Source organism: Pelodiscus sinensis, chromosome 1 (assembly GCF_052426305.1).
Source record: "Pelodiscus sinensis isolate ZL-2025 chromosome 1, ASM5242630v1, whole genome shotgun sequence".
NCBI lineage: Eukaryota > Metazoa > Chordata > Testudines > Trionychidae > Pelodiscus > Pelodiscus sinensis.
In genome coordinates, this window is record NC_143052.1 from 336,113,517 (window position 1) to 336,135,311 (window position 21,795).

The 21,795-nt window shown below is 45.6% G+C and overlaps 1 protein-coding gene across 11 annotated transcripts in view; it reads right to left on the minus strand.

The window, feature by feature from the left end:
• DDIAS (DNA damage induced apoptosis suppressor) overlaps window positions 1-21,795 on the minus strand; it is a 78,605-nt gene that overhangs the window by 37,118 nt on the left and 19,692 nt on the right. For 5 of the 11 annotated variants that reach the window (XM_006132173.5, XM_006132174.5, XM_075919452.2 and 2 more), the window contains one exon: window positions 6,796-9,782. The exons of 2 other annotated variants lie outside the window; for them this stretch is intronic. In XM_006132173.5, the coding sequence (XP_006132235.3) occupies window positions 7,248-9,782 (2,535 nt within the window). In that variant the 3' untranslated portion in view covers window positions 6,796-7,247. Of the gene's footprint in view, window positions 1-6,795; window positions 9,783-12,247; window positions 14,206-20,455; window positions 21,790-21,795 lie in introns of those variants that run through there. 4 more of the 11 variants (XM_075919454.2, XM_075919455.2, XM_075919457.2 and 1 more) reach the window with 3 other exon arrangements.

Sequence of the window (21,795 nt, forward strand, 5' to 3'; positions counted from 1 at the left end):
CCTTGTGTCTAGCCTATTTAAGGTAGTTTTAATAAAAAAATTAAAATACCGTTTTTGTGTATTTGCTTCAAACTTCCATCCAAATAGGACATGACATAAAAGTCAAGAATTAATCTTTTAAACAGAAAAAATGTGAATGATGCATTTAACATAATTAAAATTAAGATTTGAATAAATAAGGTAAGATTTAATTGCTTAAATGTGTGTGTGTGTGTGTGTGTATGTATGTATGTATAGGGGGAGAGAGAGAGAGAGTATATCCTCTTGACAAGCAAAAAGAAGCATCACATTTAGTGTTAAGGCTATATTTAGTTGCAAATCAACATGTTTTAGTAGTTAACCAATGGGAATCTCTTTAGGAAAATAAAATGTACAACTGTAAAACATGATTTAACGTCAATATTTAAATCAAAGGTTCCTGTTTGCTGTTTTAATTTCTGATTAAAATTGGTGATTTAAATCACTTTGATTTAAATTATTCCACCTCGGTAGCAATAGACCCAAGTTTGGATCAGAGCTGAAATGGGCAGGAGGTTCCCATCCCAGTACTTTTGGCTTGGGACCAGCTGTAGGATCTTGGTATTTTCAGGTTACAACTAGAAGGACTGTGTGTGGACTTAAAAAAAAAACTTGTCTGATCTAAGTCTTCAAATTCAGGCTCTAGACTACATAAAACTTTAGCCTTCAAGTTTTAACATGGCCTTCTTTTAAAGCTGACTACCCCCTGGAATAAGCAAAGTCTGGAGTGCAGTACCTACACCAACACTAGCGCTTAAGAAAAACGGAGGGTGATTATGGATCACACTTTTTTCCTTCGAAAGTGTGAAGCCTGAGGAGCAGAGGGGAAATCTATCCCTTATTTGGGGTGTAAAATCCCAGTTAATCAGTTAACTGGTTAAATACTATGTTTAACCCATTAATGGATTAAACAGAGGTGGCCGGGCTGGAGCAAGCTCTGCCTATCACAGCCAGGCTGGCGCAGGCTCCTGCACTGCCCACCACAGGCAGAGGCTGCTCTGGCCAGGCTAGAGTGTTCCTGCAGAGCTGGAGCAGCCCTCTTTCCCAATGGAGTAGGGTTGTATCAGCCCACCAGTTAACCATTCACATCCCTAGCCCTTGTAGACTCACTCATTGACCTTGAAACCCCTCACCTTGGCAAATTGCTATGTCACTAAAGACAGGGCTGTAGTAAGTTGAGGTCAGTAACATGGAGTCAGCAGGCCTAAATAGAGGCCTATAACATGAAAACAGCAACAGGCATGCAATCTAGTGAGCAAGACTTTGGTTCAGTAACAGGAGCCAAGAAAGAGGCCCTATTGATAATTGTGTGATTGTGTAAGTTAGGTCGAGCATGGAAGGACACAGGGAGGTACTGGGTACAGACTGTGAGCCAAAGGGGAGTAATGGAACATCTTAATAAGAAATGTCTTGGTACAAAAACTACCTAAAAACTAATGCACATACCGACCTAGGTTCAGGACCGGGTCGAGATTGACAGCATGAAGGATAGTAAGTAAGCCCCCCTTCCATAAGGTGAGGGGTGGTAACTAGGCAACAGAGGGTGGTAACCTGGTGCGTAAAGAAATGATGTAAGTTGTTTGTACCTGTCTATAAAAGGACACCGCAGAGGGTGCTCTCCGGCCGACCTTGGGGGGGGCGCACTAGGCACCTGAACGGCAGGTGTCATTGCCTAAACTTACAGAGTGCACAGTAGCTTAATTTTGACTAACTGCTGTTAATATCTGTTATATGGCAATAGGCCTGCCCGGTGTTGGTACCTTGTCAACGCGGGCCATAGTGCCCAGTGGTGTAACATTGTACTGATCTCTGTTACCAACTGGTAGAGCTTCGCATTTGACAATACACCTGCTCGATTGATTTCAAACCTTGCCTGCATCTGTCGTTTCCGGGGCCTCTCAGAGATCTCTTGTGTTGACCCAAGTGCACGGGGTCTAACACTCTAGATAAAGGGAGTACCGATTGTTACGCACGCAGCCGAAAGTTTAACAACGGAGTAGAGGTCCTGTCAGGAGCGCGCCAGGACAACCTTGACCAGACGACGCTGACACTGACAGTCCAGACCACCGAAGGTACCGAGGTACGAAAACACCGAGGTACGACAAGGGCCACCACAGCTGCCTCCTCCATGTGCCTCAACTAGCTGCTGTTTTTTATCAGCGGCATTATTAAAAGATGAGTTCTGGAGCGAGAGGCAGCCAGGAGCAACTCTGCGGTAGAAGGGGGAGGGAGACATCCTAACGCAAGGAAAACGTGACACTGGAACACAGAAAAATGTCCCCTGCAAGAACACTGGCATTAGCAACTCCTGCTTCATGTTGGGGGAGGAGGATGGAGGCTAGAGGCAAGCTTAGAGCCCCTCACTGCCACATTGGAATGGATAATAATAGGGCTGTGTAACAGCAGGGAGGCTGAGCACTCCACGCTCGTGCAGCTGCATGCAGATGGGGGTGCCTGACGCACACTGCTACTCCTGGGGGCCTTCTGCACCACAGTTAATTCTGTGCACAGTATTTTAAAATTGTGTTACATGTAAAAAATAACACTATATAACCACACCAGCTTTATTTTGGTAATTCATGTCAAAATATAGTACCTGCCAGCAAGTATGTCTGACGGTATTGGCACACACAGCATTGCCTCCAAGAGTAAAAGAAACCTCTCTGACAGCCAGTGCCTATGCTCTGCTCCCTTCTCCCCTCTGAGCCCAACTGGGGGACAGATGCCCCTAACTCCATCCCCTCAGGCTATGTCTACACTGACCCTCTCGTGGAAAAACATATGCAAATGAGGCTAAGCGTGGCAGATCGCTGCTCATTTGCATAATTGAGGTTCTGTTTTTGTGCAAAACCCCCCTCTTGCACAAGAGCCGTTCTTCTGCCTTCTTTTCTGGAAGAATGGCTCTTGCGCAAGAGAGGGGTTTTGCGTAAAAATGGTGCCTCATTAATTATGCAAATGAGGCACGGTGATATTCCACGCTTAGCCTCATTTGGATATGTTTTTCCACAAGAGGGGGTAGTGTAGACATAGCCTTAGAGCCCAGACATGGAGCTCACCCCAGCCAATACACCCAATCCCTTTGCCTCCTAGAGCCCAGCCACAAGACCCCCTCGCCCAGATACCCATCCCACTCCCCACCAGAGCTCAGGGATCCAGAGAGATAAATAACCTGATGCTGAATGCCAGGCTTGCACAGAGTTCCCAGCATGGCTCCACCCTCAGGAAAGAAGACAGTAACACGTAGGAAACTGCAGCTGCCAGAAAGCCTGTAGGTCAGTGGTCTCCAACCCTTTTACACCCAAGATCACATTTTAAATCTCAGGGTAAGTCAAGATCTTCCTCATCCCTTCCTTGAGACCCCACCCCTTTCTCGAGGCCCTGCCCTCTCCAAACCTTCCCATGGACTAGCTAATGGAAACTCACTGTTAATGACATAATTACACTCCAGCCATTTTGCTAGTGCTGCAGCTGGGGAAGAATGGTTTAATTTAAATTATTAAACAGATTAGGCATTTCAACTCTGTCCAACACAAACGGTTTCAATGTTTTATTCATTTATGGCAGGGGTGGGGAACCTTTTTTGGGTCAGGGACACTGACCCACAGAAAAAATCAGTTGGGGACCACACAATTGAGAAGCAAAAAAGGCCTTCCAAAACCTCCGACCCTCACTCCCCTGGCACTCCAGACCCTAGAGGGCAAGGGGAAGGGGCAGGGAGGACTGAGGTTTAGAGCTTCCCACAGGCCAGGTTTACTTTTCTGGGGTATCAGTCAATGGATTTTGTGGGCCCCCTCATAGGCTTTGTGGTGGGAACAAAAACGAGGTGCTCAATGTGCAGGACAGGGCCGACAGCGAGAGGGATAAGGATGCAGGATCTGGGTGGGAGGTGCGGTGCAGGGTCTGGAAGAGTTTGAAGGCAGGAGAGGGTGTGGGTACGAGAGGGAGGTGGGGGCAGGAGAGAGCATGGGGTGGGGGTACGTGAGGGAGTTTGGGGGTGGAGGGTTAGGACAGTAATGCAGAAAAGGTGAAAAATTGAGAATGCTGCCAAATAGTTTGGGAGGGAGGCAAAGAAGTGGGGAGTAAAGGAAAGTGCAGCTTCTGCAAAGTAAAATTGTATCTCCTCCCCCTCACATCTTCCCTCTGCTCCAGCCTCACTCCCCTCAGCCCGATTCCCCCCAGCCTGACCCCCTGCATCACTCCATTCCCCTCAGTGCAACCCTTTCCCCATCTCATCCTGCCCCCACAGCCTGATCCCCTAAATCGCCCCAATGCAACCCCTAACTCCTCTAATGCTCCAGCATCCTCCTTTCCCCTTCCTCCTTCTCCCACACTCTTATACCCACAGCACACTCACTGGCAGGACAGCAGGGCTGGGACTCGCAGCCTCCAGGAAGCAGCACGGGTGGGGAAGGGGTGAGGAGCAGAGTCTCTTCCTTGCCCATTCCAGCCCTTTGCCTGCAGGCAGTGGCTCCGGTTCTGAGGCAGGCAAAGACCAGGGCTGGTTTCAGCCATGCCAGGCGCAGCGGGGTACTGGAGAAGGGGCTCCCCAAACCCACACACAACCTGGCACCAACCCCGCAGCACCCCAGCTGCTCTGCCCCGGCTTCCCCAAATCAGCTGCTGCTGACAGGGAGCAGTCTTGGGGAAGCCAGGGGCAGAGCAGCTGGGGTGCTGGCGGGGTGGTCCCACAGCGCCACCCTCTTCCACGCTGCGCAGTTCCCCGCTGACCTCCCACCCCCACCCCAGATCCCTCATAGACCCCCTTCTGGTACTCCGGCATATCTGATAATCCGGCACCCCCTGGGTCCTAAAGGTGCCGTATAATCGGAAGTTTACTGTATATTCCTGTGGCTTTGTATTTCACAGTTCAGCTTTTGCAGAGCAAGACATTTCTAAATGGTCTAAAATTTGGCCAAACCCTACTGATATCGGCGGTAGTGCACCTGTAATGTACATTTGCATTGCCACTCACCATTAGTGCAGATCCTAGTCCTTGGTTACCTGTCTGAACTAGCAGTGAAGCTGTATCCTTATGTAGATGTTTTCCCATAACGAACATCTTGTAAGAACACCAGTGACTAGAATGGAGGGGATCACTGAAGCTGAACTGTTTATTTCAATGCCAGCTGGATACTTGCCTTACCCTGAGCCCAGGTCTATCTTCTATATAAAATAGCTTTGGTAATATGTATTTCCAGGCACCCATGCCAGATAGTCACACCCAACTGCACTGAGGGGCTGATTGGTAGATGGCAACTTACATATAGGACTGAGTCAAATATGCCACATAACTTGTGAGGTGGTTCTCTGTAAATTAACCACACGGGCACAAGTGCACACTGCCAAGACTCACAATCACACCTTCTCGCCTGCAGTTAAAAATTGCACTAGCATGATTGAACCAGTGCGAAATATCCACACTAGCCCCCCAGCTTCTGGTGCTCCAACTGCAGCATGTTCCTTGTACTCTGCCAAATGCTGCAAGGTCTCTGGGCTGCTGCATGTCCCACAGGGAAACACGCTGCTTTCTGTTGCAGAAGCTCACCATCAAGGGCTTTTACATCTGTGTATCTGCTCACCTTATCAGTGTGTTCCACTGGCTGTTTAGGGACCCTGCACATATAGCATGAGGGGCAGAGATTACACTTATACCATGTGGAGGATCACTAGCTATCTCCATGCTGCAGCTGGTTGGACTCCTGGGCCCAATGCCCACCACTTGTGATGATTACCTGTTTTTAGATGGCATTGATCAAGAAGGTAAAAAAAATGTAGTTTTTTTCTATTTACTTTTTTATATTTTGTACTTTGTGTAGCAGAGCCTATGTGTTTTCTTCTCATATGTTGTACGTCTGTCTGGGATCCACAGATGGGATAGAGCTGGCAGAACATCCCTGCAGGCCCAACTATTTTCCTTCACCATCTTGTGCTGTAGGAATCCCAGAATTGGAGAGAATTGTTGCTCACTGTCAGTGCCACAAGTAGTGGAAGGGAGAGAGGAAAAATGGTCTGCCTGTGCTAAAGTTTCTGCTCTGGGACTAAGGAAATCTGGGCTCTATGCCTGTCTGTATCACAGACTTCCTCTGACTTCAGGCAAGTCACTGACTCTCTGTGCTTCCCTACCTGCACTGTACAGATGGAGACTCTGCTCCGCCTCACAGGCTGCTGAAAATCAGATTGTCAATGGGCATGAGGTACTGAGTGTACATCACTGAACACAACTAAAAAGCTCCTTTTAAAGTAGATTTGGTCGGGGATATTAGGGAGCCTTGCTATAAATCTACTAATAACTTTTCTTTTGCGGCTTGCAGGAACACTGCAGTATCAATAGACTCAGCTCCTAAGGAAGGAAGGAGCATCTCATGCTAACTGAATGACCCCTCTTGCCAGATGAACGTCAAAGTCCATGGGTAGAAGATGCATGGCCACGCTGAAAGATAAAACGTCCATGCTGAATATAAAGGAAAGCTGCTGTTAGGCAGACTGGAAACAGAAATAGATCTGCATTTACATGCTTCTTTCCAGCAGCTCTCAGTGGCCAAGTTCTCTTTTACAGATTAAAAAAATCTAAAGCCCAGAGATAGTGAATGGCTTGGAGATCCCGACATAATGAAGAGTCTCCTACTGCCTCCTCTGACTGGGGGACTAGATATGGTTCCAGGTGCCAAGACAGGAGCATTAGAAATATCAATGACCTTCCTCAAAGAAGCTAAATGGGTAGCAGAGATGGACCTGAACCCAGGTGATCTGATGTTTAGTTCCAGTCACAGTACTCACTGTTTTAGAATTGAATTTATTCCCTCCTGTGATGTATTTCCTAATAGATCCAAAAACAGCAAAGCTGGCCTTTCACAAAAGGATTTCATTGGAAGCAGAATACAGGGCCAGTGTTTTCAACAACTCTCTCTCTGGGGAAGGTACAATTATTGGCTAGGTAAGTCTTTGCTTGAATAGGTTTGAAAAGTAAGGCTGAGTAGCCTATTAATGTGAAATAAAATTGACATTTCATAGCTTATTTCACTCACAGTAAAATAAAGTGACTGCAGAGTTTTGTGTTCCCCAACCTCCATATAGGACAAAAATCTTTGCAGATAGGCATAATTCATCTTAAACAAGACAGATACCAAGAGACATACGAATAATTAAACTTTTGAAAAAATTAAACAGAATGACAAATGCAATATTGTCATGTTTCAAGATGAGGCTTTTCCCCCCAAAAGCCTCATTACTTAGAAATAGTATTGTTCTGTAAACAGTTCAGGAGACCAGCTAAGTGCCTCATCCAATCCACTCACTAAATAAGCTGCACATGAAGGGCTTTTCTTGGTTTCTGAGCAGGAAGACGTTCCAGAGACCGCACCTTTTAGAAGCAAGGCCTTAGCAGCACTTGCAGATGTAGGAGTTGTTGGAATCCCAGTTCTATTCCTAGGGTTTAATGTTCTGCTTCTTAAACATGCATCAGCTTTTGGCTTTCCACTGTTGGCTTTGTTTTCAGAAATATCTAGGCTCCTGGCTTGCAATTCATCTGTTTTTAAATTAGAAAATGCAACTGGCTGTAACAATTTTGTTGCTGATGGAGGAACCCATTCTTTAGAGTCATTCTCCGGCAACTCGCTATTGATAAACGACTGCAGTGAAACAGACTTACTGATGGTTGTATTACTTGATCTTTTGTGTTTCAGGAACTTGCTGGTAAGTTGTCTTAATAAAATATTTTTAAAAGAAGGCCTAGACTGTTTGCATTTGCAATGGATTTTAGGTGTCAATTTAGGGAGAAATGATTCTCTTCCACTATGTGATCTGAATTTTTGAAGAGGTCTTGCAACAGGAGTTGACTGTGAATAAGGAACAAAGTTCTGGGTAGCTACCAGATCGAGTTCTGAATCATAAAGTGAACTTATAGGTGTACTGTGTTTACCAAAAGGAGGTAGCAAACTAGGTGAGGACCTGCATTCTGAATCACTGTAGCTAACACCTAATGGACTAAGCGCTAATTCAGATGCTGTGCACTTTGCAGTCAGAACATCTTCATGTGCTGAAGAGGTGTGAGACTTACTTGAAAATTCTATGATGGTTTCTATCTCTCTGGCACTAGCATCAAAGAGATCAGCAGAAGCATTGTAGCTGCTATTGGGGTGGTTGGAGTTCTGTAGCAAGTCATTCTGGTTTATAGTTCTAACTATATTTTCTTGCAATTCAATTAATGGTTTTAACTCTCTCTCACACATAATTTTAGCTTTGTAGGGAGCTACTGAATCACAGCCCAGTTCCTGAGAACTTTTAAGATCTGTTCTCTGGGTTGGTGGATAACTACAATTTTCTTTATTTTTCCATTCGGCTACACAGCCATCATATAAGCCATCATATAGAGAATGTAAGTGCGTAGGTTTTTCTCTCCTTTGTAAATACCAGCTTTCTGCATCTTTCATGGTACACTGAAGATCGGTGAAAGAACGGGCATTGATTGAAATGTTAACATTTGCTTCCTCACACTGTAGAAAACTGTCCTCTGAAAGAGAATCTTTTGCTCTAACTGTCAAGGATTGTGATAACACACCTCTACTAGTACTAGGTATAGAGTCAGACTCCTTGCCTCCCTTAGTACTTGTAGACAAAACGCTGTACAAAGGCTCAGTTTGTGATACAAGGCCAGTTACAGGAGTGACATTTGATTGATGGCAGGAAAGAATATGCTCTTTGCAAGTGTTCACATTCTCTGCTACTTGTGGGAAGCTCCCTGTTGTACGTACTGCCTGCAAATCCACCACCACGATGCCTTGCCTACAAGATATTTTGCTGGGACTTTCATCCAACTCACTTTTTTCATGAGAACATTTATGAGCATCGAGACCTACTGGGAAGACGGTGCTCTTGTTGTTTTCAATTCTGGCTATGAATTCATTTAGACTTTCAGAGAATGGCAACTCGTCCCAAATCACAGAGCCATCCTGAGAAGTTCCAGCTGCACTTCCATGATTATGAAACACTGTTGAGGAGCAAAATGAAAAATCTTTTCTCTGGCAATGCAAGGAGTTCCAAGATTTTTCTTGAGAGTAATCATGTCTGCTGATTTCAGGGCAAGAGTATTTTCCCCCCAAATCCAATGGGCTTTGTAACAATCTGGGGGTGTTCCAGTCAAGTGGCCATTCTCTCTGTAAAAAAGAGAAGCTCTCTAGTTTTTCCGTTGCAGAGATTGTGTTTGACTGACTAGATAGTGAATTGAATTCATTATCTTCCTGTTCATTTCTCTCATTCACAGAGTTACAGAGCTGCAAATCTTGAATGGTGTGGTTGCTAGGATTTACGTGACATAGTTCTGCAGAGAAATGCTGCTTCTGTAGTTTACACTGTTCAACAGCAACCTCACCCAATTCTAAAGTTGAAAAATCTTCTGTCGTTATCCAATCAACTGATGAAGAAGTCAGGCCAAAGGACTGTTGCCAGGGTCCTGAAAAGTTTTCTTGGGCACACGATGTAACAAAACATGAGTTGCTGCCAGAGCCACACAAGCTGCTGAGCTCACTGCTAGGCTGATCTATTCCAGTTAAAGGACAATCAGGTCGTTGTGAGCTGCTGTCACTGCTCTTGAAATTAGCAGATTGCAGGAGATGATGGAAGTAGCTGATAACAGTAAAACCGGCAATATTAGCATGAGGCAGAAAGATTTGGCAGGCTTTAAAATCTCTTGTAAGTCTATTAATTTTGGAGCAGTTTTGTAAAATGCTGCCAGAAATAGAGTGTCCTCCATCATGGTTTTCTGAACTCTGGAAAAAAAAAAATCATTATGCTTATTAGTTGTAGCCAGACAGGAACTCCCCCCCCCCCCCTGTAACATCCATTTTTGCTTGCCTGGAGCATCCAGGGCACACAGAGCAGAAGGCCCAGGCTGTGTGACCGTGAATGGCTGTAAACAGAGATACGCCAATTGCTGACCAAGAGGCTGCCAAGGAGTGCCCTTGACTCAAACCCATATTGATACGAACACACATCCATCCGCGGGGGGAGGAATCTCTCGCCCAGTAAAAAAATGTCTAGTATTCACAATTTAGTTCTCTCTCGTGCAAGTGTAAATTAACTTGAAACTTGCTTGTAAGAACTAGCGCCACAAAACGGACCAGTACAATTTGGCATTGTAGATAAGAAAGAGGATACGAGCTCCCAGGGGTATATAGATGGGTCCAGCAGCATATTTTCTCTGAGTGTCAATCTACCATCTATCTGCTGGTCGGGTTAGGTGTTTGATCTCCCGAGGTTCCAGAGGGGACGCCCACCTCGTATTCGTCTTTCCTAGGAATTGAGAGACCGGCCCTGGCCTGACACGCTGGAGTCGAGAGGCACAGAAAGGGGTAAAAATTGTACCTGGATGTGGTCCTTTGTTTAAGTATATATATACATAGTGTTACAGCTCTTTAAAGATTAATCTGTCACTTGGTACCATTATTTCTATTTTCTATCTTTACCTTTTTCCTGTAATCATTTTTAAGACATATATATATATATATATATATATATATATATTTGCTAGCATTTAAGAAATAGAGCAATAGCCATTGTAACCATATGCTTTATAAGCTTCTTTAATAAACCTGTAACTGTTTAAGCTTTAACCTGACTCCTTCAGTTGCTGTAACAGAACCAAGCACAATTTAAAAGAACTTCAGCCGGTCATGAAGGGACAGACATAGGAAGAGCTTGGGCGTTTGGATCTGTGTCACTCCCAGGTGACAAGATCCGTTGGGGCACCTTTTCAGCCTTTCCTAGGCTGCCTGCTGCGAAGGAACTTTGTGTTCTAGCAGCTAAAATCTAAGGTGTAATAAACTCTTCCTATATAACAGGGCGTCTGTTGGCCTGCTGGCCACCCTCTGCGATGGGACCCCGGTTCTAGCAGTAAAGACACAGACGTTAAACCTTTTCTCAGAAGCATATACACACACACTGCCCTGACCGTCGGCTGACATTAGTGTAATGATTTGTCTGGATACAGAGCAAAATTTTAATGGAGACTAAGAGCAAAAAAAGTCCAAACAAATCTCATACACAATTAATTTTAAAGACCGTCTGTTTTTAGGAGGGTATTTGGGGAAGAGAGAAGAAAACCTGCTCTCTCAGAATAGCATAAAGGACATTCCAGCCAGAAGGCATCTGTAGTAATGATACAAAGAACAAAGAATTTTCAGAGTGAATTCAGTAGAAATTCTGAGGAGACAAGACAACACCTGGGCAGAAGAAAAACTACTTCACTAGAGAAGGCTACCTTGCAAAGAGGGACATATTGCAAAACTGACTACAGTAAATTTCTAATAATCTGGCACCTTTAGGACCCAGGAGGTGCCAGATTATCAAATATGCTGGACTATTGGAAGGGGGGAAGTTATGAGGGGTCTGGGGTGGAGTGGGGGGGAAGCACCTCTCGGCAGCAGCTGAACTGGGGAAGCCAGGGGCAGAGCAGCTCCAGTTGTCCAGCACTTCCGGGTTCCAGATGGTGCCAGACCATCAGGAGTGCCAGACCACTGGAGTTTTACTGTACTAGTTAGTCACTAGTCAGCAGATACCTTATTTTGAACTATGAGGTACCAAGCAAGTTTTGAAGTGGGGTTTCTTGATACCTGAGGGAGAGGCGGCAGCCAGAAGGGGAGAAGAAGATTACCTGGATCCCGTTGGTTAGGTCTAAACAGTGCTGGACCTGTATGGTCAATATTTTTTGAGAGGCCTCATCTGGTATTCTATTTGCACCGCTGTGTATCAGTGACGGAATGGAAACTGCAGATGCAAATTGAGAGGCATTCTTGGAAAAAGAAAGCGTCAGTTCATGGAATGCTTAAAATTTAAGCTCACGTAGTGCTTAAAAATCCCATATGCAATGCCACCGCTGAGCAGCTACCCAAATTATAGCTACCTGCAAGTTCACAGGACAAAAATACAAATAATTTGCCTCAAAACCCCCCCAGACTGCAACTCTGTTTGTGGTGTTTCCTCCCTCTCAGTTGTAGCATTAGATATCGTTTACAAGACAGTAGTGTATGTTATGTATGTATGGCTGGAAAGTACAGACTGTTGAACAGGGGTCAGCAACCTTTTCAAATCAAAGAGCTATACTACATCAAAATTCAGAACAAGCGGTCAACAAGAAGCCGCATAAAAATGCCATTTGCATCACTAAAAATATACATCTTAATATTATTAATAACTGACATGATGATTAATAGCATAAATTAAACCTTGTACTCACACACTTTATTTAGTGGGACTTTGGCTGCTGCATCTTTTCACACATTTCTTTGAAGTTTACATCATAACTGGTCAAATTCAACTTCATGCATGCATTCAGGCTGTCTTCGGTCAATCTTGAATGCAAAGTACCTTTGATGTGATTCAAATGAGAGAAAGCCTGCTCACACATATAGGTGGAGCCAAACATTGAAAGTAAGGCCAAGCTGACATTCTGCATGGTGTTATATGTGACAGGAAGTTCTTTCCAAGTTTGCAGAATCAGATGATCATCACGCTCCAATTTCTTCATGTCAGCCCATTTGTGCAGTTTTGCTAATTCTGCACGTTGTTGAGCAAGGCATTCTAAATCAGAATTCAGCTTGACAAATTTTTCCACCCAGATATCTGACTCCTTGAAATCTGCCATTTCCATTTCCAAATTGCTGACCGAGATACCTGGAATGACTGTCAAATCCAGTTCTTCAATGAATGTTTTATGTGGACGAATCATAAATGTAAATAGAACACCGTGTTTATGAAACTCAACAAAACGAGACTTGAATACCATTAGGAGTTCAGAAACAAACCCAGCGAGCTGCTGCAAATCAAGGCTGTTATTGGGATTCTCTCTCTGATACGAATCACAAAACATTCGCAATTTTTCGAAATGTGCCAGTCTGCCCGTCTCAATATCTTTGATGAAGACAGTCAATTTTGACTCAAATCTAAACACTGCCTGCTGCAGAGTTAGGACTGTATTTCCTTGCCCTTGTAGCGTAAGGTTCAACTCATTCAAATGACCTGTAATGTCGACGAGATAGTAAAACTTGAGCAACCAGTCACAGTCTGAAAGCTCAGGGTGTTTGACACCCTTCATATCCAAAAATGATTTAATCTCATTAATGCAGGTGGCAAAACAAGACAAAACTTTGCCACGGGATAACCAGCGAACATTACTATGCATTATTAGATCAGGGTATTCAGAATCTACTTCCTCTAGCAGTGACTGAAATTGATGCTGATTAAGGGCTCGGGAAAGAATCCAATTGACAATACAAACGACCAGTTCCATTACATTTCCGAGTTCAGTTCCACAAGATTGCACGCAAAGTGCCTCTTGATGCACAATGCAAGGAAAGTTCAAAAGCGGGCGGTTCAGCTGTTCTGACAAAAGAGTAAGGAATCCCCTGTATTTGCTGACCATGTTAGGTGCACTGTCTGTACACACAGACACAAGATTATCCAATGGTATTTCTTTCTCGTTTACAAAGTCCATCACGGTTTTAAGGATGTCTTCGCCCCTTGTTTGATTTTTCATTGGTAATATTGCAATCATTTCTTCGTGCACAGCATGCCCACAAATATATCGTCCCAGAATACACAACTGATTAATGTCACATATGTCGGTTGTCTCATCCAAAGCAAACGAAAAATAAGCAGCTGTGCTCAGCTTTTGCATTTGTACCTTCTCAATTTGATGGGCCATTTTCACAGCTGTCTCATGAATGGTTTTTGCCGATAATGGCATATCTTGAATTTTCTGTAATATTTTGTCCTTGTTGTGAAACTCGTCAAATAGCTCATGACCAATTTTTAGCATGCATCTCTTCACATAATCACCGTCAGTGAAAGGCTTCCCCTCTCGAATAATGCTGTACGAGCCTGCAAAACTTGCCGAGTTTAAGCTTTCACCTTTTTTTGAGCATGTGAGGAGGCTATTTTGTCCAACATTCATTTGTTGCTGCAGCTCCTTGCAAGCTTTTTTTCGCGCATCACCCTCAGGGTAATTAGTAGCAAATGCTGCATGTTTTTTCATGAAATGCCGCTCTAAATTCCATTTTTTGTTTGAGGACAGTGTTTCACTACAAATGAGACAGTGTGGAGATCCATACCTATCCACAAATGCATATAAGTCTGTCCACTCCTTTTGAAAATTTCGGTACTCGTCATCTCTGCTCTTTCTCTTCGCCATTTTTACTGTTAGGGATCACAGAACAGTACACCATCATGAAAGATTTTTTCAACCAATCAAATAAAAATAATAGAATCACAGAACATTAGAATGGGACAGGACCTCAAGGGGTCATTAAGTCCAATTCCCTGCCCTCACAACAGAACTAAGCACCATCTAGATCATCCCTGACAGATGTCTATACAACCTACTCTTAAATATCTCCAGTGATGGAGATTCTACAACTTCCCTAGGCAATTTATTCCAGTGTTTAACCACCCTGACAGTTAGAAAGTTTTCCTAATATCCAACCTAAACTCCCCTTGCTGCAATTTAAGCCCATTGCTTCTTGTCCTAATATCCGTCTTGAATATGCATGACCCTGAATGAGTGGAGAGAATGGCTGGCTATTAAAATGAACAGTATTAAAGGCAAGAGTGAAAGTAACTTAAATTTCTCACAGATACTGTCCTTTCACAACCTGCCCAACCTCTTGTGGTCTTATAGCGGGGTAAGGAGGGAGGTTGTAGAATATAACAATGCCTGTATGAAATTTAAGTGTGGGGGCCTCAAGGAAAACGACTGGAGTGTGTGTGTGGTGGGGGAAGAGAGGGATTCAGGTCCACAAACTTGGGTACTTGAGAAATTTATCTGCCAAAGTTTGAACTTCAGGCACCTTCAAAATTAGATGAGAAATGAATTGGGATTTTGAAGGTATGTAGTATCTAATCTTTCTTTTGTTTTTGAGGTTGCCTTGAACATTTTGTCCACAAAGTTTATTAGGTGTGGAAAAGTTGTTTTCTGATTATGTACTTAACTGTGGACTCAATAGATTTGCAAGATATTTTTACTTGAGAGACCTGAAGGTAATCTTGAATCTTTTTTCTCCTTTCTTTTTAAAAACTTAGGGCAGGGGAAAGAGGCCTGTCCTTACCTTCATACTGCTCAGGTCAATAGTAAAAGTGAAGTAATCCTGGCCACCATATAGCCAGTACAGAGCCAGATGTTCAGGATAGCAAGCAGGGAGAGGAAATGTGTGTTGCTTGGTATGTCTTCCAGTTACTTTACTGCTTTTTGAGTTTATCAGTTAGAAAAAAAAGTTAGATGGAAATTTATCCTAATAAACTGCAGCTGCCCGCCACGTGGTCCACTCCAGGAGCTGCTGGGCAGCCACCAGCCCCATAGTGGTTCTGAGGCCAGGATGTACCCCCCAGACATGTGGTGGGTGGTTGCCAGAGCTGAAGCCTCCCAGCTCTGGCCCCTCAAGCCGCCACACGGCAGTCAGCTTCAACTCTGGCACATGCCGACCACATAGCCCACCAGAAGAGCAGCCAGGCAGCCACCCAGCCCAGTGACAGCTGCCAGAGCTGGAGACCAAACTGCAGTTCAGCTGCTCTGGGGTTTGAGGTGTACCCCAGCCCCAGAAACTGCCACACAGCAGCCAGCCTCAGCTCCAGCAGCCACCCGCCATGCACCTGGGATACATCCCAGCCCTAGTCTCAAAGCAGCCGCACCACAGTCGGGCTCCAGCAGTTGCCCACCACATGCCTAGGGTACACCCCAGTCCCAGAGAAGCCGCACCACAGCTGGCTTTAGCTCCAGTAGCCACGGGCCACATGCCCAGTGTACACACTCACCCAGCCCTGGAGCAGCAGCACTGCAGCGGGCTTCAGGTCTGGTCTCCCCCACTATTCCACAAGCCCACCAGCAGCAGCGGTTTACCTTCCAGGTGCAAGGAAGGTGAGTGCTGCTGCTGAGGAAGTGGGCTGGAGTACAGTCATTTGTGGCACGCACTCTAGAGTGAACTCCAGAAGAACCATATTTAGATCTCTCATGAGCCATAGGTTGCCACCTGCTGTAGAATGTTTGCAGATTCCCAGGCCAGAAGAGACCACTATGATCATCTCTATTCTGACCTCTTGAATAGCACAAGCTACAGAACTTTCTCAAAAAATTTCCTAGACCAGACATTTTAGAGAAACACCCAATATTGGGTGGAGCAGTGATGGAGAATCCACTATGAACCTTGATAAGTTGTTCCAATGGTTAATTACTCTGATAAAAATACATGCCTATTTCCAGTCCAAATGTATCTTTCTTGATAGACTAAAGAGTTCATTATTCAATATTTGTTCCCCATGTAGCTACTTACAGGCTAGGGGAATCCCTTTCTATTTGAATCACTGCAGAATTTAACACTAGTGTTTTGATCTCTGAGCATGTGTGGATGGTGTACACAACTATACCCGGTTAGACACTCCTCAAAAACTTTATAATTTGAATAGACTCATTCTCATCCACAGAACTGTTCAGGTGCATAAAGAGTACCCTCATACATACAGGCAGGAGAACTGGAACCTTAGTGAATACCTGTTGTCACAAAACTGATCTTTCAACTTCCAATATTCAGGAAGCAAGGCAGGGGAGGGGAGCAGGAGCCGGTACCTGTGAGGAGCTGGCTTTAAATTGGCTTCCCCGCGAGCACTGGGCCCCACATAAGAGAGGCAGCAGTGTGGTGAGTGAGGGGGGCAGGCTGGAGTCAATATGCACAGGGAGCTGGCTTTTGGATCCCCGCATGTGCTGGCTCAGTGGACCTGCCTGCTCGCCCCTTTGCTGCCTCCTACAGAGGGAGCAAAGGCCCCTATCCCCAGGGAGTACAAATAGTCATGTAACTGATAAGATTTCATGCGGTTGCACAACTATTCAATTGCAATAGAAATAGATATAATGTACCTAGTACTCCCATCACATCTGTGGGAGTGGGAGCTAACCAGTATTTCTCAGGCTTTAATCCGAATTTCAGTCTAGATCAAGGGTCGGCAACCTATGGCTCTCAAGAGATCTAAATATGGCTCTGACTGGTTGCGCACCAAGGGGTGGGGCACAAAGAATTGTACTTCCGCTCACCTCCTCAACAGAAGCACTTACCTTCCTTACACCTAGAAGGTGAGATGCTGCTGGGCTTCTGGGGGGAGAGTGAGGAGGGGGAGACCAGGACCACATGGCAGGCAGGTGGGCAGGGGGCCAGAACTGGGGTACACCCTGCCCCAAGCTGCTACACAGCAGCTGTCTGTAGCTCTGGCAGCTACCAGCATTTTAAAAACAGCTGTTTTGGGCCAGTGGCGGGACCTACGGCAAGGGCAGGGGCTAGCAGCAAGGCCTGCAGGGAGGCTGGGCGTGGGGTACATCCTGGCCCCCTAAGCCACCATACAATGGCTGGCTGTAGCTCCAGCAGCCATCTGCAGTTTTAAAAACAGCTGTTCCGGGTCCTGGAACAGGGGTGTGCTGCCCTGAGGAGCAGAGATGGGTAGTCGCTGCTTCAGTCCGCAGCCCCATTGAAAATAGGAAGGAGGCAGTAGTATGCTGGTAGCTGGGTTTGGCCTTCAACTAGCGGCTGAGCTGGGTTTCTTTCTTCCCTGGGAGGCACAAGGGCCAGTCCTGCACTGCATGCTGGGGCCACCCTCCTCCCCACATTCCCCTGTCTCCCAGTCCCTGCCTATCTCTTTGTCCCTCCCCATAGCACCGCCTTCTCTTCCCTTCCCCTGGTCCGTCCCTCCCAGCCTCCCATTCTCCTCTTCCAGCCACCCTCCACCCCAAACCCTTGCTAGAGTTGAAGCTGCTACCACTGAGCTGCCATCTTTCAGTCTCCTCTCCAGCACCCTGTGCCAGGGAGCTATAATTCAGTACCCGGAGCCAGTTCTGAGGCAGGAATCGATCTCCCCAGGCTCCATGAATCCACTTACCCAGAGGGAGAGCAGGGGCTGCCAGCAAGTTTCGGGCTTCCAGCTCAGCCTTTTGTTCCACTGGCCATAAGTTTGTGCACCAAGGCCTGTCCACCCCCTTAGGTGCTCTGCATACCAAGACTGGAGCCAGGACCGTGGTGCTATTTTTAGTACTACGGTCCTGGCTTCAGCAGCCACCACAAAGCCCTGACCCCAGCTGCTCCTGGGATGGGGCCACGTGGTGGGTGGCTGCCCCGTGTGCCAGGATTGGAGCCAAGCCACGATGCAGCTGCTCCTGGGTTGGGGCCAGGGTACTAAAAATAGCATTGTTTCCCTGGCTCCAACCCCACCACACGGGGCAACTGCCTGCCATGTGGCCCAGCCCCAGAACCAGGAAACTCGAGGCAGTTGAGGGGTACAGGTGTTAGGAAGGCAGAAGAAGGGGTAGGGGGAGAACTAAGGAGAAGGTGGGTGTGAGGAGAGGAAAGGGCTCATGCTGAGGGGAGGAGGAGGAGGCCAGGGCAGGAGAAGAAAGTGGAAGGCACTAAGGGGCAAGGTGGAGGAGAGAGAAATCCCAGGGGATCAAGAGGAGACAATGAGGGGAAAAGGGCAGAAGGAGTGGGGGGATGGTAAAGTGTCAGTGGGAGAGAAGAAGGACAATGGGGGCAAGAGGAAGGAAGGAAGAGGGGAGTGGGTGCCAGGAGATGAGGAGTTGAAAGGAGGGGTGGGCATGAGGAAGGCAGGCTATGGAACAAGTCATACGAGGGCGCAGAGGGACATGAGGAGAACTAGGGAAGGGGGTGATGAGGGGATGGGCACTAGGGAAGAAGAGGGCAAAGGAGTAGGTTTTGGGAAGGCAGAATCAGCGAGGGAAGGGAGAGGAACCAAGAAGGTATGGGGGTAAGGGAATGTGAAGGTACCAGGAGGATTGTGGGGGTGAAGCAGGAGGGCAGACATGAGGAGGGGAGGGCACCAGAGGGCAGAAGAGGCAGGGCAGTGGCAGAGAGAGGTGTTAAAGAGGATGGGGGAGGAGAGGGTTAGCAGAGGGGTGGGTACAGAAGGAAGGGCAGGTGCAGAGGTCAGAGAGGATGGGGAGGGGGACAGGTACCAGGAGGGCTGAGGGGAGAGTGAGAAAGGCAGGAGCCAAGACAGCAGAGGAAGGTGAGGGGCAGGGGACAGCAGATTTAGAATGCCTTGCTCAACAACATACAGAATTGGCAAAACTGCATAAATGGGTTGACATGAAGAAATTGGAGCGTGAGGATCATCTGATTTTGCAAACTTGGAAAGAACTTCCTGTCACATATAACACCATGCAGAATGTCAGCTTGGCCTTACTTTCAATGTTTGGCTCCACCTATATGTGTGAGCAGGCTCTCTCATTTGAATCACATCAAGGGTACTTTGCTCTCAAGACTGACAGAAGACAGCTTGAATGTGTGCAAGTTGAATTTGACCAGTTATGATGTAAACGTCAAAGAAATGTGCAAAAAGATGTTTAATTTCTGCTACTATTAATCGTATCAATTTTCAATAACATTACATTGTATTTTTTCATTCATGCAAATGGGCATTCTTATATGGTTCCTTGTTGACCACTTGTGCTGAATTTTGATGTCGTTTGCCTCTTTGGTTTGAAAACATTGCCGACCCCTGGTCTAGATTGATAATACCTGAGATTACATAGATAGAAAATGTTTAATATGAAAGTCTGAAATGAAAATATAGCCAACACTTAAGAGGTATCCATTGAGCTATTAGTTTCGAGTAGTGTCTTTGGATCTATGAAGACCTTAATTAACACAGACATGCATGAAGAACTTGTGAGTGCAGAAACCGATGTGTAGCAGTTATAGTTGTTTAGCATTGGTTACCTGGCAGCAGTGTTCCTCCTAACATTTTCTATCCTTGGGTGAGTTGACATTTCTTATGTGCACCACCAATATTGAGGTAGTGTGTGTGTAGATGTGCACCAATACAAACAAAACACACGCACATAATTTTAAGCAATCCATATGTGTGGAAGAAAATATTTTAAAATAAGTGATAATTAACACAGAGCCCTGCATATGATATTTAATATGAAATTAAATAAAAAAGAAAATTAACACTAACCCTTAGAATACATGTATCAACCTTTCTAACAGCTCAAGCTAGTACTTGCAACTTCTGACTCGCAAGAGCCAGAACTCTACTAAATAGCAAAGATCTGGCCGTAATGCAATACGATATACCATATATTAATTAGTAACAGATTTTTTTTTAAAAATCATAAAGTTCAGAGTTTTAGTTATTTGCAACACCCCAAAAACATTCTGTTAAAAGAATCTTTTTCTTTCTTAAATAATTAACTCTTTATGCAAACTTTGTTTGAAACGCAATCATGAAAATATCCTGGCACACAAACTTCCAGTGCAGCCTGCCCCCTCTGCCCCCTCAACCCAGGCAGACAGAGAGGACTGCAGCTAGTCAGACATCCCAAAGAAACTGTCCCCTGCCTCCACCTCATAGCACAAATGCCAGCACCCACCCACCCTCTCTTTCCCCAACTTACCCCATGCAGTCAGCCCCTTATCTCCCCCTTCCCAGGAGGCTTGACAGTGCTGAGTTTCTGCCTCTCTCTCCTCCTGCAGAGGGACACTTTAAACTCCTCTCCCCTCTACTCAGTCAATTAATTAATTACTCCCTCCCTCCTTATCCCCCCAGCCACTAACTGTCTAATCTCCCTTTTTACTGGCTGTTGGAGTTCCTCAATTCAAGCACACAGCTAGCTCAGTTTAGCTGCTTGCTCTGTGAGATGCCCCGCCCACCACAAGTCAGCTGATCTCCCTGCCTGCACGGGACCTTTGAACTTCTTAACAGAGCTCTGAAAACTGCTGCAGGACGAAGCTTACAGGGAACCTTCTCAAACAGTAACCAAGTTTAAAAAAAAAAGCAAACCAAACAATCATTGAGAAGAAAGAGAAAAGTTACACTCTATAGTTCAATGGTAGGTCATCCAGAAATCTCAAGTCCAGTCTCCTAGCTCCAATGCTTAAATTATTTATACAAGTGGACTAGCTTCATTGAGAGAGAGATCAGAATATCCCATGGACAAGCATTTAGGCAGGGAGGGGAATGGAACCTGGGTCTTCCACATACTGGGTAAGTACTCTAGACACTAGATCCATGGTGTCTAACCAGTTCTGAAGCTGTAGCCAGCCTAGTGGCTACTGCTATAGTGAACTAGCCACACTCAACTGGCCAAAAAATTACCCGTGGCTAGCAGCTAGCTTATTAAACACCATGAACTGGACTAAGTTACAAAACTCAGCACTTCCTTGCAAACTCTGAATGGGGCCCAGTTTGGTAGCCTTGCTCGGAGCTTGCCCACTGGATCAGACCCCACAGTGGTGAACTAGTGGCCTCCTATCTAAATTTTCCCAGGTTGTGGATTGCACTGGTGCTTAGCTGAGAGACACGCACCTGGATGCCCAAAGGCAGAAGTTTAGATGTGTTGGGGCACCTACATTTTCAGGGTGAAGGTTCAAGTGGCCTTAGGTACCCACAATGCTAGCTAACAGCCAAATGGTGGTTTTGTGCATGGCAGTGCCGCCTAACTTGGAACTTAAATGCCTAAATCTGGGGTTTAAGCTGCTAAATACCTTTTGTGGATCTGGGCCTTACTCAGTTACATGGAAACTTAATACCAGAACTGAGAGTAGAACACAGGTTTGATTCCTTGTCTTAATGTCCTTTCCCACTGCCTTTTCTGCTTTGTATTACAGTCCTCAGAACACATCATACATGATGCTCTACTACTGTCAATGTGGGAACATGTTACATTAAAACCCTGAAGACTAGTAAAATTTGCATGATTCAACTAGAACTAACAGATAAAATGAGAAAAGTTAC